Genomic DNA, 18925 nt, shown 5'->3' on the forward strand with positions numbered 1-18925 from the left:
TCTCTATACTATTATATGTTGGGGTGGATATCAAGTCCTCTCCAGGAGTAATTGTAAAACTGCACGCCTCTACTGACTGCATCAGGTCATCAGCTCATTACTCAGGTTATTTCACCTACCTTATCGCTGCACACTAATGACCGTTTATCAATCCACTTTTTTTGTGTTCTTGCGAACTCGTTTGACATCCTCTTTCACTGCCCAAGTACGGTTCCTATCCAAAGAACACAAGTCACCAAGAACGCCAAAAATACCTGGAAGTCTTCTTGATCCGCCACTTTTATCGAGGATGCGTCGGATGGTGACTTGGTCAGCGAGAACGCATCTGATTTCCCAGAAGTCATTGCAAGAACACACGCATCTCAAATCGTTCTCCGTCCACTTTTCAATCGCTGCAGTGGGTCTACCCTAGCCTGGTCCTAACCAGACTCTTGTACATTTCATTTGTACAGAGAGTCTGGCCTTACTCCATTGACAAGCGTTGACTTCCTTTTAGGCGGGTACTCTGTTGAAGTTTAAAACTATTGGATCTGCCCAGAGCCACTCTGATCTGCCATAACCAATCGCTAGCGTTCGCCAATTCCTTCACCACTACTGTAACAGAGCTAGCTGCCGTAGATGGAAAATCAAACTGTTCCTGAACCCCGTGGGGAGGAGGGCCACAACATCATGGCCACCAACAAAACTCTGCAAAACTTGTTCTTGCTCCGGCTTTAGCTGTTGGATATTCAGCAGCGTTGCCACAACGGACCGAATGGCTTCGCTCGCATCTTTCTCCGCCGCCATTACGGAACTACAACACAAACTAGCGCACAACATCAACGTCATTGTTCTCAGCCACTCCCTCTGTTCGCTGATTGGCCGGTAGAAAATTAGACAGACAGACGGAAACATCTGACTTACTTACCTCATGGCCAGACCTAGTACAGAAGCAAAATCAAAATTGAGCGGAAGTACGTAGGAGGGCAGAGCCAGGCTAGGTCTACCCTACACTTCACTGCTCTGTCACAAGACTAAATGTCAACCACCAGTTAAGATGTCTTTCGCTTCACGTTGTGGCAGCAGCTGTCAAACTAGCGTCAGTATGCTAGCGTGTTCTCCCAACAGTACAATCGCGTGTCACAATAACAGGATGGATGGGACGACATGCTAAGTGTCATGTCTAGCGATCGGGCGGACCCTGGCTTTCTTAACAGGCCTGTGGTGCTGGTTTGAGCTGGTTTTAACCGGTTTATCAATTTTCTTTAACATGAAGGCAGTTGTTTTCATTTCAGAGTTGCTGACATGCCCCTGACAGTTCCAAATGAAGCCTCACATATTCCGTGAGCTCATTCGTTAAAAGGCTGGCTCACTGCCACGAGGAAATATGTGACACTAACTGCCAGATGGCTCTGCGCAGGGGCGACAGACATTTAAATACCACACACCTGACAACGCTGATGAAGTTATTCAATCTCGTCTCCTCCAGGGGAAAACACACAGGACTTCTTAGATATAAATAGTGCCGGCGCGCAATGAGGAGAGCGTGGTGTTAAATCGGAGGGATTTCTGTGCGGGGGGGCATTTTACTGCAAGGCAGCCACTGGGGCATTGAATCCAATTTACGTGAGTGCTGGTCGATGATGCTAAAGTAAAGCCATGCTGATCGATAGAGGTGGTCAACCAAAGTAATGTGTGTTATCTGTTCCCCTCTCTCTTTCTCTTTCCCTTCTCCCTGTGGTTTCATCGCTCCTCTTTTCATCCATTCCTCTTTATCTTTGCCCTTTTATTTCAGTTTTCTTTATATCTCTTCCCATTGTTCATTTTTTGCTTCGCTGTGGCTTTGTCATTAGAAAACATCAAATCACAATGATTTCATGGTCCACTCATGTCTTATTGCTTCGGCTGTGGGGGTGGTTGCTTTGCCTCTGAAACAACTGTGTGTGGTTCGTTCTGCAGCTAAGATCAACTACCAGCCGCCCCTGCCCAGCCAGAGGGAACACCTCACCCAGAACATGGCCCCCGGACACCTGATTAAGTTTATCATCACCTATGGGACAGTGAGTAATGCTGCAATACTGTATGTTTACAGTATACACAATGAGCATTGTATGTACACAGACACACTATCTCTCTCTCTTTCTCTCTGTCTCTCTCTGTCCCTCTTTCTTTCTCTCTCTCTCTTTGTCTCTCTCTCTCTCTCTCTCTCTCTCTGTTTCTCTCTCTCTGTCTCTCTGTCTCCCTCTTTCTCTCTCTCTCTTTGTCTCTCTCACTCTCTCTCTCCCTCTTTCTCTCTCTCTCTCTCTCTCTCTCTCTCTCTCTCTCTCTCTCTCTCTCTCTCTCTCTCTCTCTCTCTCTCTCTCTCTCTCTCTCTGTCTCTCTCTCTGTGTTTCTCTCTCTCTCCCTCTCTCTGTCTCCCTCTTTCTCTCTCTCTCTTTGTCTCTCTCACTCTCTCTCTCCCTCTTTCTCTCTCTCTCTCTCTGTCTCTCTCTCTGTGTTTCTCTCTCTCTCCCTCCCTCTCTCTCTCTCTCTCTCTCTCTCTCTCTCTTTGTCTCTCTCTCTCTCCTTCAATGGACTGGAAGATTGTAAATCTCCTCAAACGGTCTGGTTTATCGTCCTCTGTCCTCAATGTCACTGGATTTGTGGCGGGTCTCTTTCCCCGGGCGGCCCAGATGGAAATGTGATTTTATAGATCCGACTCCATTGTCTTACCCAGAACAGTTTCCCGCCAGTTCCCACACTTCCTTTTAGAGCTCAAATGTTTCCCCTTTAATGAGAGCACTCGCATTGATACGACAGCAAGCCCTCTCAGCACCTGTCGGTGGGATTGATTGAACGACATTGCCCCCGTCACCAGTATCCTCTGAATGAAGCAACAGCCTGACCAGCGACGGCACCCACCAGGATCTGTCGTTTAGTTTTTATTTAAAAAAAATCTTGGCATACTCTAATTGGTCTGGCTGTGTAGGGGAGCCATTTCTCTCCATTACAGTCACTTTAGATTACATGGAGCCCTACAGCTGGGAGACCACATATTCATGAGGCGGATGGTTATTTAATGAGGCGTTTGCGGTAGCGTTATACGTCTGTGTTTTGCAAAGGAGCGGACGGTACAAGGAAGCCGCTGCCAGGATGAGTTAGCGAGTACGGACAATATCTTTTCTCGTACTTCCTGTACAGTACGCCAGGGACGTCGACTATAAGGACACTGTTCTGATGCTTGTGTTTGGTATCGACCCGCACATTAACAGGGTTAGTGTTTACACTCTTACGCATAGAACAGTGGGATGACTGCACTTACAGCATCAATATTGGATTTTCGGTACTTCGTGGCGCATGCAGTGTGCGAGATCCCTGGATCAGGTGCACCTGGAGGGTTTGTGCTGGAGGATCCACCCCAGTGAACCTCCTCCTGGGCTCAGATGATGTGAGGAGGGCTCAGGTGAGGTGAGGAGGGCTCAGGTGAGGTGAGGAGGGCTCAGGTGAGGTGAGGAGGGCTCAGATGAGGTGAGGAGGGCTCAGGTGAGGTGAGGAGGGCTCAGGTGAGGTGAGGAGGGCTCAGGTGAGGTGAGGAGGGCTCAGGTGAGGTGAGGAGGGCTCAGGTGATGTGAGGAGGGCTCAGGTGATGTGAGGAGGGCTCCGGTGATACGAGGAGGGGTCAGATGAGGTGAGTAGGGCTCAGATGATGTGAGGAGGGCTCAGATGAGGTGAGTAGGGCTCAGATGAGGTGAGTAGTGCTCAGATGAGGTAAGGAGGGCTCAGGTGAGGTGAGGAGGGCTCAGATGAGGTAAGGAGGGCTCAGGTGAGGTGAGGAGGGCTCAGGTGAGGTGAGGAGGGCTCAGGTGAGGTGAGGAGGGCTCAGGTGAGGTGAGGAGGGCTCAGATGAGGTGAGGAGGGCTCAGCTGAGGTGAGGAGGGCTCAGGTGAGGTGAGGAGGGCTCAGGTGAGGTGAGGAGGGCTCAGGTGAGGTGAGGAGGGCTCAGGTGAGGTGAGGAGGGCTCAGGTGAGGTGAGGAGGGCTCAGGTGAGGTGAGGAGGGCTCAGGTGAGGTGAGGAGGGCTCAGGTGAGGTGAGGAGGGCCGCACCTCGAGTGCAGCGGGGAGGAAGAGCTCCCGTGGGGCTTCTGCACCGGGGTGCGTTTGTGCGAGGCTTTGCTGATTCAGCTGTCAGACTCTGTTTCTATCTGTGTGTGTGTGTGTGTGTGTAGGCTTTCTGGCGGAAGAAGGGCTTCTCCGGGGAGATTGTGGCCCAGCCCTCGGAGGCCTGTCCTCTCTGTGTCACCTTCGACGCCACCACGCCCCGCGGCAGCCCTGCCCTGGTGGGGTTCATCGCAGGCTTGCAGGCCTACCACTGGAGCAACAGAGAGGTAGGAGGGAGGGAGATGTGTCTCTGATGAGCTGTTCTACTTGGGGGACATCGTCCTGGCTGTGGATCATCCCTTACTCTGCTTGTCTTCCTGGTGTTGACTGTCCTCATCAAACATCCTCTTCTTCTCTCCCTATGGACATCCTGAGATACCTGGCCACACACACACACACACACACACTCCAGCCAGCCCTCACACTAACACACGCCCTTCCCTCACACACACACACACACACTCCAGCCAGCCCTCACACTAACACACGCCCTTCCCTCACACACACACACACACTCCAGCCAGCCCTCACACTAACACATGTTCGTCCGTGTGACGGGTGAGAACGAGGTGAGGAATGAGTGTTGAGAAGACCATTCATTCCAGAACCATAGCAAGTCTCTCTCTCTATTAGGTCACCAGAGGAAAAAGCTTTATCAGAAGCTTGTGCCCCCTGATGAAAGCATTAAGGAAGAAAACATAAAAATGCTCATAAACTGAGATTTTTTTTTTTTTTACTTGTCTTTTCTATGACCCAGAATAAGGAGCAGAAGGGAGACAGAGAGCGAGGTCGTTCACACTTTCATGCAATGTACAGTTAAAGCATTTAAACCTTGCTTGTGTGTGCGTGTAGTTAAGCACAAAAGCTGCACAGCTTCACTCTTCCAGGTCATTTTAACTGTGAATCGAATTAAACGTACATGGTAGCTCGTCGTCGTCAATTATTCAAAAAGCAACCTCGCTTTCTCTTCCTATGAAAGTAGAGTTGTCTGTGGCAGGAAGTGATGCATTGTGGGACATCCATGACACGAAGTGTCATATCAAACATTCACTTAGCTTGAAAGTGCCAACAGAACGCAAGAAGATTAGGAAGAAAACATTAACGACGTGAGCGGAGCTAAACTATTCCACGCCTTGACAATCCAGGCATCTCCTTCCTGCCTCTCAGTTTCGATAGAGGACTTTGTCCTCCATAGACAGTGGGGCTGCCCGGCCTTGTACAGTCCTGTGACACGAACACATGGGATTTTGATGAAATGTCACTGAGCACTTAGCCCAGAGGGGGCATTTCATATTCCCTCGTCTGGGGTTTGAGCCTGGCTCAGCAGTGTCCATTCCTCCAACCCAATCTCCTCTCCAGCTCTGGGCTTACAGTAATTGCGTTGCCCCCGGCTACGGCTACACCTAGCTCTGAATTATTGCTCAGGGCTCACTAAGCGTTAAAAGGGTGAGGAGCAAAGTACATGCAGATGGAGGATCTGATAAAAACTAGCGAACATCTGTCATTCAGCTGCTATGGTAACCGGGAGCGAGTGACCCGACACGTGGACTCCTACCTCATCCCTCCTCCTCCCTCCTCCTCCTCTCCTCCTCTCCTCCTCCCCCCGCCGTCCATAATTTACAGCGAGCGCTCACTTAGCGAACGGGAAGACCGGCGTCCTGGCCAGAGTTATTCCCATCGATCGGGCCGTTCGGACCACGCCGCAAGCCAGTTTCTCAGACACGCATCCATATTTTAGCAGCCCAGATGAGCCCCCCCAGATGAGCCCCCCGGATGAAGATGAATGACGGCGATGTAAGGGCCGGGTGAATGCCGGAATGTTCCCTGTGTCCCCAGGCAGAGGAGAGGAGAGAGGCGGTGGTGTGCAGCCTGGTGAGGTACCTGGGTCCCGAGGCGTCCAGCTACATCCACTACCGGGAGAAAGTAAGACATCTGATTGGTCCATCTGCTTGTGTTACGCTGGTCTTGTGGTAAATGGTAAACCTGTACTTTATATAGTGATTTTTCTACCTTCACGGTACTTTTAAGAGAAATAATTGGGGGGGGGGGTTGAAGGGGGGTGGTTTGGAGGGGGGTCAGTGTCATGCTCAAGGACACATGGAAAGAAGGTGCAGGGAATCGAACCTCCAACCTTGGGTTTATGGGTTAGCTTCTCCAGAGCTGCACCCAATCTGTCACACGACTCACCGGTGAACCCGCCAGCTCCTTAAACACCTCGCTGAACCACCTGCTCTCCAAACGCACTTCATCCAGACAGAAATAAACGCTTTTCTTTGCAGTTCCCTCCGTTCCGCCCATCATTGTGCCGTGACAAGTTTGAGAAAACTGGTGCCGGGAACTGCAGGGAAGCAATAATCTGCATGTTAGGCTCTTGTGTACAGCGTCCTGGTATAATTTTCATCAGCCGGTGCCTGCATAATGACACCCATCAGAGCCTCTCTTACCTGTGATTGGGTGATGATTTCCCATGTGGATAAAATCACAATGTGTCGCTCAGCCGTGGCGCGTCAGTCTAACTCCATTACAAGCAGCCGTCAATCGTTCCCTGGAGGTCTCCAGTAGAGAGGCCAACGCACACACATGTATATTACCAGCCCTGCTCCACTCCATGAAGGAGATTGACAAAGAAGCACATTGGTCTGACAGGCATAAGCTGGGGCAATATGTTAGCATCCAGCTCCCCTGGTGGTCTGGGGGACCTGAGGGTGGGGAGGCTGAGCGGGTGATGACGATCTGTTCTGCTCCACTCGGTTCCAGCCTCTGGAGGAACCGAGGGGGGGAGGAGGAATCAACAAGTGTGAACTTGGAGGGGGGGGGGGGGGGGGGTGGGTGGAGGGATGGGAGGAGGGGGAGGTAAGAGGGACAGAGGGAGGGATGAGGGAGGGAGGGGATAGAGAGATTTACAACACTGGGGGTGTGGAATGGTTTGCCCTGCACTGACCGGGTTTGTGTCGCTCTGCGTTGTGTGTGTGTGTGTGTGTGTGTGGGGGGGCTTGTGGTGCAGGAGACAGGCAGGTGGAGCTGACTGTGTTCTGGGTGGTGTTGTGTGCAGGACTGGGCCACGGAGGAGTTCAGTGGAGGCTGTCCTGTCAGTGTCATGACCCCCGGCCTGCTGTCCTACCACCACCCCAGCCTGCGAAGACCCTGCGGCAGGTAGGCTGCTCCCCGAGGCCCCATCACCTCCACACCACCTCCACCATCACCCCCACCATAACCTCCACCATCACCTCCACACCACCTCCACCATCACCCCCACCATAACCTCCACCATCACCTCCACACCACCTCCACCATCACCCCCACCATAACCTCCACCATCACCTCCACACCACCTCCACCATCACCCCCACCATAACCTCCACCATCACCTCCACACCACCTCCACCATAACCTCCACCATAACCTCCACCATCACCTCCACACCACCTCCACACCACCTCCACCATCACCCCCACCATAACCTCCACCATCACCTCCACACCACCTCCACACCACCTCCACCATCAACCCCACCATAACCTCCACCATCACCCCCACCATCACCTCCACACCACCTCCACACCACCTCCACCATCACCCCCACCATCACCTCCACCATCACCTCCACACCACCTCCACCATCACCCCCACCATAACCTCCACCATCACCTCCACACCACCTCCACCATAACCTCCACCATAACCTCCACCATCACCTCCACACCACCTCCACACCACCTCCACCATCAGCCCCACCATAACCTCCACACCACCTCCACACCACCTCCACCATCACCCCCACCATAACCTCAACCATCACCTCCACACCACCTCCACCATCACCTCCACCACCACCTCTTCTCCACCCCCTACTCTGCTCAAGCCTCTCCATCAGAGACACGCTGTCAACATGACCCTCCTCTACACAGGCCTCTCCATTACCCACCATCCTCCCCCATACCTCCCCTCTACACAGGCCTCTTCATCAGCCACCATCCTCCCCCATACCTCCCCTCTACACAGGCCTCTTCATCAGCCTCCCATCTTAACAACCCCCTCCACTTCCTCCGACTCAGGCCTCTTAATCACCCCCGCTACCACCCTCGCCTCCCCCCTCCCCATCAACCCCCCTCCCCCTCACCTCCCCCCCACAATCCCAACCTCTTCCCTGCATCCAGGCCCCTTCATCACCTCCCCCTCTCACCCCCTCCCCCCATCCAGGCATCTTCACCTCCCACTCACTCACTCACCCACCCTCCCCCCTTGCCTCCTCCTCTCACGACCCCCCACACAAGCCTCTTCATCAACCTCCCCCCCCCGCCCCCCACCACCACAGTCCTGTCTCTCTCCCCCCCAACACTCCGCCGACACTCACCGCTAATAACACCACTCCTCGGAGCACTGCCTCCACGCCTGCTCTGCTTTCACGCCGGTTCTGCCTCCACGCCTGCTCTGCCTTCACGCCGGTTCTGCCTCCACGCCGGCTCTGCCTTCACGCCGGCTCTGCCTCCACGCCGGCTCTGCCTCCCCGCCGGCTCTGCCTCCACGCCGGCTCTGCCTCCCCGCCGGCGCTGCCTCCACGCCGGCTCTGTCTCCCCGCCGGCGCTGCCTCCACGCCGGCTCTGCCTCCACGCCTGTTCGCCGCTGTGTCTCTTGTGTGTCTCCTCGCTCCGCTCCGCTGTGTGATTATCCCTCCCTCAGCCCCGTGCTTCCTGCCGTCGCCCCAGCCCCCCCCCCCCCCCCCCCGCTCCGGCCGGCCGGCACAGCCGTCCCTCCTCCTGCATTAGTCCGGAAATGGACAAGTGAACGAGAGGTCGAAGGGACGCGGTAACCTAATCTATTTGTAATGGCCTGTTAGCAGAGGCACACAGCTAAACCAGACAGACAGGGAGGACAGAGGGGTGAGGGAGGGGGAGAGAGAGAGGGAAGGAGGTAGAGAGAGACAGAGGATGGGGTGGAGAGAGAGAGAGAGAGAGAGAGAGATGTGCTCAGGTAATGCATTTCCATAATGGCCTAATTCCATAGGGACCCAGGAGAGCTCATTACGTAACACAGTGAGGAAAGAGAGTCCCCTCCTCGTTCTGTCTTTCATCTAGCAGATGGACTCTCAAGGACGCGACCTTGACATACATCCAGCACATGTAAGCAGCACAAGCCGACAGCAGGTACAGGAACAGAACACAACGTTTTAGACAACACCAACACCATCACGCACGGCGCCCGACGCCACGGCCGGGCTCGTTGGATCACATGGAATACGTCTAATTAAACGTCTTTTATAATTCAGTCTAATTAATATAACAAGGCCCTTAGGGGTCAAGCCCATTCTGAAATACAAGCGTGGTGTGGTGTGCTGTTTGTGGTGGAACGTTAGGTTCTGTGTGTTCTGTGGGATAGACAGCCAGGCGATCAAATCAAAATCAAATCCTTTTATTGTCACTCATACACACACACACACACAACAGTGTGCAACAGTGGGTGAAAGGTGGCTGCTGAAAAGACGAAGCAGGAGGCTGGAGGTGTTGGACCTCACACCAGTCATGGCGATTTGTGGCGACTGGGTTTCCCAGCAACCACAGAGTCTTGGGACTTTCTCTTGAAGTGTCCTCTCCCTCTCGTCCGTCTGACACACGGCAGGCAGGGAGAGCGGCTGGTGCAATGCACTCTGGGTAAAGGCACCTCAGGGTATACATGCATAAGTAAGGCCGGGCATTCATAATGTATGAAAAATAAACACTGCATAGAAAACAGAGCGCTACCTACCAAAAAAAAATACATAAAATAAAAATCACAATAAACATCTTTTTTTTTTTTTTCTCTCCGCGAGAACATCTCGGTGTAATCTCTTATTTACAGAGCTTTGAAGTTGAAAACGGTTTGATCGTCTCCGTGCACAGTTGTCTTTTAGATCCATGACCCTGTGTTTAGTAAGAGGACACGCCCCTAGGAAGTAGAATGCTCTCTACAAGACCCCTTACACATCCCCCCCACTACACTATACTACTGTTTTCACTCGCTGTTCTCCTCCATACAGCTTTGAACCTTCCTTTACAGTATATATTAACTAGCGCTGAACCACACTGTGTTCCTTTTCTCTGATGTTGCTTTGACGGAGAGGATAATCACTGCTTGTTAGCTGCCAGCACGTTAATGGCTGGTGTCGGCTCTCGTATCTCAACCCCTTCTCCTTCAGACAGCTGTTATCACGTAGACGGTGATAGCCAGGGATAATGAGCCAGACATCTTGTCAGCTCCCTGTGCTGACTGTCAACTGTCCCCCTCCAGGATCCACTGGGCCGGTACGGAGACTGCTACCCAGTGGAATGGCTACATGAGTGGGGCGATTCAGGCGGGCCAGCGGGCAGCTCTGGAGGTCCTGGCGGAGCTCAGCCCCTCCTCCCTGACGGAGGAGGAGCTGGAGGCCGTACACAAGGCCCTGGCCTCGCCCCGACACCTCCAGCCTCCGCCCTCCTCCACCTTTCTCCGCCGAGCTCTCCTCTTCACCGTCAGCCTGGCCGCTGCCCTCCTATTGGCTCGTCCGCAGCTCTGCCGGCGGTTGATTGGCTGGACGCGCTGCAGAGGGTGGGACTAAGAATGTAGCAGCCATGTTGGTCAAGCTATGCTCCTACATGTGCAATAATATACATTACAATATACGCTAGCGTTCAAAAGTTTGGGGTCACTTAAAAATGTCCTTATTTTTCAAAGAAAAGCACTGTTTTTTTCAATGAAGATAACGTTAAATTTACATTTAGTCATTTAGCAGACGCTCTTATCCAGAGCGACTTACAGTAAGTACAGGGACATTCCCCCGAGGCAAGTAGGGTGAAGTGTCATGCCCAAGGACACAGCGTCAGTTGGCATGACCGGGAATCGAACTGGCAACCTTCGGATTACTAGCCCGATTGCCTCACCGCTCAGCCACCTGACTCCCTATTAATCAGAAATACACTATACATTGTTAATGTGGTAAATGACTTCGAGGTGGAAACGTCTGGTTTTTAATGAAATATCTACATAGGTGTATAGAGGCCCATTTCCAGCAACTATTACTGTATGTGTTCGAATGGTACATTGTGTTTGCTAATTGCCTTAGAAGACTAATGGATGATTAGAAGGATTAGAATTAGAATGCCAAAGGTCTCCAGTGTTGTAATTGCTGCAAATGGAGCATTATTTGACGAAAGCAAAGTTTGAAGAACAAAATGTATATTTCAAATAAAAATAATTATTTCTAATAATAATAATTAACCTTGTAAATGTCTTGACTATATTTTATATTCATTTTGAAAGTTATTTGATAAATAAAAGTGTGAGTTTTCATGGAAAACACGAAATTGTCTGGGTGACCCCAAACTTTTGAACGGTAGTGTATATATATACAATTTGAATGTTTGTTTGTTTTTAACGTTGCGTTATATAATAATTTTTTTCTAACATTGTTGGTTTATATAATAAAAAAAGCTTTGTTAGTTAAATTTACCGTAAAACATTTGTTTTAATTACAGTACTTGTTTACATGCAGTGCACTAGTCTTGTTATTATGCCTCATTATTAGGATGAATCTGACTCGCCAGATGTTTTGTTACACATATCCATCTGGGGAGTTGTCCTTGGAAACTGTTTGGAAAACAGGGTAGGCACTTTCAAAAAATACTTGGCAGGTGATTGGATGAACCATCTGTCTACCACCTTCTATCACATCTAACTTCAACCACACCTGTAGCTTCCAGTAGTTCCTCATAAGACGCTGACTGGTCCGATCCACTGTGGTTTGGGCACAAACGTATAAATCGGAACCTACCAAGATGTATTTTCGCTTTGTCCAGCTGTCTCACAAGGTTATTTCCAGACTTGTTATAGAGCCATGTAAGAAATAAACGACTCCACAAATAACCCCAAATAACCAACCTCACTAGAAGATTATATAGGTGTTTACGCCGTTTCAAATCTCCCTCAGATTGAGTCCTCTGACCGAGCGGAGGGGAGAGGCCCAGTGGTGGGTCTTTAGCAGGTGAGAGAGCAGAGTGGTGAGTCTAATCCCGACACGCTTCCCTGGTCCTGCAGCGCGGTGTGTCGTCGAGCAGGAAATAACTTAAGACGGCCGTGGAATTCAATTGGGTCGACTGTATTTTCAATTTGCTGAAAGAGAGGAGTCGGTTAGGCTGTCAGTGTGTGTACTTCATCCCAGGCATGTGGGGCCTGACAGGGGAAACACGGCAGGCGTGCGGGGCCTGGACACACACCCAACCGAGGTCACGCTCTCCTAACACACACATTCTCCCGCCCACATGTGCACGCTCACACATAGTTATATACACACACACACACACACACACACACTCCCATACCCAGATGGGTAAAAGACAGATGAGCCAGCCATACAACAAGCACATCCCAGAGAAAGTGATTGAATCGTTATCGCTCCGTTGCACAGTTGATCGAGAGGCTTTTTGTCAGGCCAAAGCATCCTCCTGTGGGGGGGCTCCTGTACGCACCCCGGCCCCCCTGGCCCCCTATCAGGGCCCTCTCGTCTGTGGCACGGCCTGTTATTTGTCTTTGTTATCGCTGCCTTGCAGTGAATCAAGCGCTCGTTCTACCCGGTCTCCTTCAAACCAGTCCAGATTACATCGAGTCCAGCGACAGGCAGCAGCAATCAGCTCTAACGTCTTTTACCGTTTGGGTATGGCGGCGCCCTAGAGGAGGGGGAGAGGCCTCGGCCGACCGCTCGCTGATTTGCTGGTTTTGGATGGTGGCCCACGCAGAACATTCTGGGTCCCCGGTGGCACTGATCGTCTGGCAGCCTCTCTCTCTTTCCTGCTCAGCCTGCGTTCCTGTTGAGGCTCAGCCGATGGCTGCCTCCACAGAGAGGTAGAGAGAGGCAATGAGAGGTAGAGAGAGGCGATGAGAGGTAGAGAGAGGCGATGAGAGGTAGAGAGAGGCAATGAGAGGTAGAGAGAGGCAATGAGAGGTAGAGAGAGGCGATGAGAGGTAGAGAGAGGCGATGAGAGGTAGAGAGAGGCAATGAGAGGTAGAGAGAGGCAATGAGAGGTAGAGAGGGGCAATGAGAGGTAGAGAGAGGCAATGAGAGGTAGAGAGAGGCAATGAGAGGTAGAGAGGCAATGAGAGGTAGAGAGAGGCAATGAGAGGTAGAGAGAGGCGATGAGAGGTAGAGAGGCAAAGAAAGGCTGTGAGAGTCAGAGAGAGGAGTGAAAGAGTCAAAGAGGCAGAGAGAGGTAGAGAGAGGCGATGAGAGGTAGAGAGAGGCAATGAGAGGTAGAGAGGCAAAGAAAGGCTGTGAGAGTCAGAGAGAGGAGTGAAAGAGTCAAAGAGGCAGAGAGAGGTAGAGAGAGGCGATGAGAGGCTGTGGGCCAGTCCACCGAATGGGTGACATTTGCCTGTAGTAATCTTTTTTGAACACTGAATCTAATAACACACACATTTCACTGTTCAAAATGTATATTGGTCAATCTCGGGTAACATTATTTCATTTTCTACAAGGTTTCAAATTGGGAGGTAAAGAGAGTCAGAGAGAGGCTGTGAGAGTCTGCGATAGAGAGGTGTGTGGAACGTTCTATTTCTGTGGTTCTCTGCAACGTTCTGAGGTTGATCTGCTACTGACTGTATATATGTCAGCCACAGCTTAAGGCCTGCCTGTGGTAATGCACCGTGTGACGGATTGGCAGCTTGCCTCCTTCTCTATTGGCTTGTGGTCATTTAATGCATAGTGATTCATGTACCCTGCGCTGGGTGATCCACTGTCAAGCCACAGGCAGATCCCAGTGGGCTGTCGGCGACGAGAAGGAGGAAGCTGTGGTGCTTTCTGTCGGCTTCTGTCACTTGTTCTCAGCCTGTCTTCTGTTAGTCTTTCCAGGAGAGGAAAGGGGCGTCGCTAGACGGCCCCTGGTACGACAGAGTGCGGCCCCGAACGGGAAATAGCTTTCGAGACTGTTCACCCAGCGCACCCTGTGATGTAGGTAATGGTTCCGATCGCTCCTCACCGTACTGTAGTGCCCATAATGGCTCAATGCAACTCACTGGAGTATAAGACCGCGCTGAGTGAGTTTCCACTGAAAACCGACTTTTGTGTCATTCTGTTCCACTCTTAAGGGGGATGTGATTCATGGTATCGTTAATATCCTTTCAGCTGCTACAGGAGATTCATTTCATCAGTCCAATCGTGGGTTTTTTGGTGCTGCAGTTTTTTGGAGGCTCGTTGCTGACTGTGGAGGCTAGAATCTTACCCGAATGAAATGTCTTTCTTTGTGTAGTTAAGGGTGTGAATGTGTGTGTTTGTTATGGAAATTAATTCAAATGAGCACTCTACTTCGCTTTCGGTGCTTTTCTTTTGCATTTATCCCTACAGTCATACAGTCATAGGGATAAATGGCAAGATTTGTAAGGTTTGTCAGACAGTATTAGTGGGCTAGTTAGCTAGCAGCAGTGCTACAGCGACCAGCCCACAAACCCAGTCGTTGACGCTTGTCAGGGTGCGATTGACCTGAGATAATATGCCTAGATCAACAGGGGAGTCTGTTCCCCAGGCCTGCAGACAAACAATATGAAATGAATCAGAATGAATGGATCCACTTTAGCAGGTTCAGACACGAGAGAACTGACTGCACAATCAACTCTCCTTCATTACCTCTCCTTCTCCCTCCCTCTCTCTCTCTCTCTTCCCCTCTCTCGCTCCCTATCTCTTTCACTTGATCACAGCCTCTCTCTCTCACTCAATCTCAGCCCCCTCTCTCTCTCTCTGTATCTCACCCTCTCTCTTTGTGACAAGTCCTATCAGATGGAAATTACAGTCATCGGTATTTCACTTCGATACTTGACGTTTAGCGCCTGAGAATATTTAGCATCATTATGTTCTTTCATAATTCAGAAAACACACACTGATTTAGATGGAGGCAGAATTCGATGTATTATTTCACAGCACATGTACAGATTGTAGAATAGCTATTCACGTGAAGGAAAATAATATTGTCTTTGTAGGCTAAACTGGTTTTGGTTTAGCTTCTACTGTGAGTTGAATCCATCAGAAGAAAAATATTAAATGAGTCTGACAGCACGACACACACGGAGTGTTGACCCCTAGAACACACACACTTACACACACTTAAAAATACAAACATACACACACACTCACGGTAATGTCCTCCTCTGGGAGGGGGGAGTTCAGAAGGACTCTCTGAGAGGCGGGTTCACCTGTTTCCCTGTGTCATCACAGGGGTTAATAAAACACACACACTGTGTTTTCCTCCAATAGAAGGCTTCCACCCCGGGGGCTTCCTGCTCCATCCTGTTAGATGTCTGGAACCTGGTCAGCACAGGGCAGAACCCGCCATGAATTATTCACGCTGTGTGTCTTGGAGGACTACTGCAGCTCTCTGTGTCGACACCACGGAGCGGGGGCGGGGGGGCTAGGAGTGAAGGTGAGAGAGGGGAGGGAGGGAGGGGGGGAGGGAGGGGGGGAGGGAGGGGGGGAGGGAGGGGGGGAGGGAGAGGGGGAGGGACGGGGGGAGGGAGGGACTGATTTTTTTCTTGAAGGATATTCTCCTTGACATAAACCCCATCTTATTTTCGAAGGTGTCCTACACAAACATGCTGAAAATACAAGACATTCATATTATGTAGAACATGTTATACAGGCAAAACGACACAAATACATCCACACACACACAGAAGCTCTCCCGGGAGAGGAGGAGAACGAGAGGGAGGGAGAGAGAAGAGAGTGAAACAGGCAGGGAGAGACACCGGGACAGAGGCAGAGGAACAGACAGGGAGAGAGAGAGACAGGGAGGGAGAGAGAGAGACAGGGAGGGAGAGAGAGAGACAGGGAGAGAGAGAGACAGGGAGAGAGAGAGACAGGGAGAGAGACGGAGAGAGACAGGGAGAGACAGGGAGAGAGAGAGACAGGGAGAGAGAGAGAGACAGGGAGAGAGACGGAGAGAGAGAGAGAGAGAGACAGGGAGAGAGAGACAGAGAGAGACAGGGAGAGAGAGAGAGACAGGGAGAGAGACGGAGAGAGACAGGGAGAGACAGGGAGAGAGAGAGACAGGGAGAGAGAGAGACAGGGAGAGAGACGGAGAGAGAGAGAGAGAGACAGGAGAGAGAGAGAGAGAGAGAGACAGGGAGAGACAGGGAGAGAGAGAGAGACAGGGAGAGAGACGGAGAGAGACAGAGAGAGACAGGGAGAGAGAGACAGGGAGAGAGAGACAGGGAGAGAGACGGAGAGAGACAGAGAGAGACAGAGAGAGACAGAGAGAGACAGGGAGAGAGAGAGAGACAGGGAGAGAGAGACAGGGAGAGACGGAGAGAGAGAGAGAGACAGGGAGAGAGAGACAGGGAGAGAGACGGAGAGAGAGAGAGAGAGAGACAGGGAGAGAGACGGAGAGAGAGAGAGAGACAGGGAGAGAGAGACAGGGAGAGAGACGGAGAGAGAGAGAGACAGGGAGAGAGAGAGAGACGGAGAGAGACGGAGAGAGAGAGAGAGACAGGGAGAGAGAGACAGGGAGAGAGACGGAGAGAGAGAGAGAGACAGGGAGAGAGAGACAGGGAGAGAGACGGAGAGAGAGAGAGAGACAGGGAGAGAGAGAGAGACAGGGAGAGAGACGGAGAGAGAGAGAGAGAGACAGGGAGAGAGAGACAGGGAGAGAGACGGAGAGAGAGAGAGAGAGACAGGGAGAGACAGGAGTAGGCACCGAGTTGATGACCAGGCTGATTTACCATCTGGACCTCTGAGCAGACAGCTTGACACGTTCCAAGAGCAGCGAATGAATGCAGAGAAAATTCACTTACTGGGCTCCCTCTCGAGAGATGCAAGGCGCCGTACGAGGAGGGTAATTAGAGGGAGGGTGCACTGAAGCGTTGCCCATGGAGAGTGTCACCATGCACTGTACGCTTGGACAGAGATCAATGCTCCGTCCTCTGAATTAATGGAGCTAATGTGAACGTGGCAGAGACATCGGGGAGACGAGGGGGGGACTAGACACCCTGCAAGCACTCACACACGGAGCAGATGTATACAAATAAACACATCAGTAAACACACACATGCCGACACACACGGCCTCAGACTCTTGTCACGCACAAACCCCCCCTCTTTTTCTCTCTCCCGCACAATCTATCTCTTTGGTGCTGTCTCTCTCTCCCTCGCTCTCTCTCTGTGTCGATACCTCCCACTCAATCACTTTTTATCTTTCTGTACACATCGATGTCTCTCAGAGATCACACAGACTGTCCTCCAGTGTGCTCATGCTCATATGTTCATTGATTTTATTTTGTTCATGTACACCCTGAAAATATGTTATAAATTGAAACAATATCCTTTGAAATATGATAGAAATGACAAATTCATGTTGCTCACTATTAATTTAGACACTCCTTTTGTTATAAAACAGATTTTTTTTTTTTTGTCAACATAAAATAGTATATAATTATAAAAATGCAGTTGCTTTAGGGGGAAAGCAGAATTATCCAGTGTAAAAAAGTCCTCTTTTTCTTTAGTGTAGAAATCCAATAGTCATTTTAAAGCAATCATTCACTGTTTAAACTCTTATTTATAGTACCTAAAACTTTAATATATTTCTTTAAAAGTACCTTCCCACAACCATTCTTCCCAACTAACGACTCTAAAATGTACCTGTATAACTACAAATATGAGTTTAAACAGGGAATGACCCCAAATACCTGTTTAGCTGTTTAGAGACACATGCTCACAAAACCTTTTGTACAGAAGTACTCACTACTTAAAAGATGTTTCATTTCAACGGTTTTTGACCCTTGTGTATTCAGCACACAGTCTCTCAACACAAAAAAGTAATATGCAATGCAGTCATCTTCACGCACAAACACACTGACTCGGCAGAGGAGCAGTCTAGTTCTAAGGACAGAGTTCAGGCAGAGTTGAGTCCAGGTTGAAAAGCAAAGGGAACTAAAGTAGACCGAAGGTATCCTCTGTGGAGAAGCTGCAACTCCTACACACCTGACCACAACAAACAAACACACACACACACACACAGCCAGAGATGAAGCAGTGAATTTATCCAGCTCCTTCCCTTGTCCCCGTGGCAACAGGCAGTGTCTCATGTCTCAGAATTGTCCCCAAGGCAACAGCTCCGCCTTCATAGCGTCCCTCAGGAAAGAGCCCCTGGTCCTGCGGTCCTCTTCCCCTGACACAAACAGCACCACAGCTTCCAACACTGTCTTGGTACCAAGACGCCAAACAGCATCCTGAACGGCCCGTCGTATTTGGCCTTGGATATGGTCGGAAACAAATAGAACATATTCATAAAGTACATTTTAGAAACAACCAAACGGTTACATCATTGTGTCCAGGTGTCCTTTTTCGTCTCCTGTTCTTATAACGCAGTGTTTTCGTCTTGCTACAGCAGAGGAGACATGGGTGACTTTCCTTTAAGATTGGTTTCCTTGAAGAGAAGCCTGAGGACTCTGACAGGTGATTGCTGGGTTTAAGGACATCTCCAGCTGTTGAACCAAATCCTCTGAAGCTTCCAGAAAAAAAGGTATGCATTCCCCCCCCGCAAGCACAGGGTGATTGGCATAAAGAAATGAAAATTGAGAGTTTTTTTAAATTACACAAAGTTGACACGTTTACCAGGCAAGTCATTTCTACCTGTTCGAGGAGAGATTATCATGTTTACCACCCTGGTTCACTGGTCCTCAGCGGGTTGTGAGTTTAGGACTGTGATTCTGTCTGTTCCCTACAGCGCTACCTCATCCCGCCTGCCGCTTCTCTCTCAGGTGACTGACAGCCGTCGCCATGACACCAGGCCCCATCACCATGGCAGCCGGCAGAAAGAAAGCGA

General features: G+C 50.6%; 1 protein-coding gene across 1 annotated transcript in view; it reads left to right on the top strand.

Moving 5' to 3' along the window:
• The window catches only part of si:ch211-127i16.2 (amine oxidase [flavin-containing] B), a 15863-nt gene extending 4407 nt beyond the window's left edge, over positions 1 to 11456 (top strand). The window contains exons 6-10 of the mRNA XM_062484804.1: positions 1833 to 2039; positions 4185 to 4343; positions 5953 to 6039; positions 7169 to 7269; positions 10381 to 11456. Coding sequence (XP_062340788.1) covers positions 1833 to 2039; positions 4185 to 4343; positions 5953 to 6039; positions 7169 to 7269; positions 10381 to 10687 — 861 coding nt within the window. The 3' untranslated portion in view covers positions 10688 to 11456. The remainder of the gene's footprint in view (positions 1 to 1832; positions 2040 to 4184; positions 4344 to 5952; positions 6040 to 7168; positions 7270 to 10380) is intronic.
• Positions 11457 to 18925: the final 7469 nt, after the last annotated feature.

The sequence above is a fragment of the Osmerus eperlanus genome, chromosome 18 (assembly GCF_963692335.1).
Source record: "Osmerus eperlanus chromosome 18, fOsmEpe2.1, whole genome shotgun sequence".
NCBI classification, from domain to species: Eukaryota; Metazoa; Chordata; class Actinopteri; order Osmeriformes; family Osmeridae; genus Osmerus; species Osmerus eperlanus.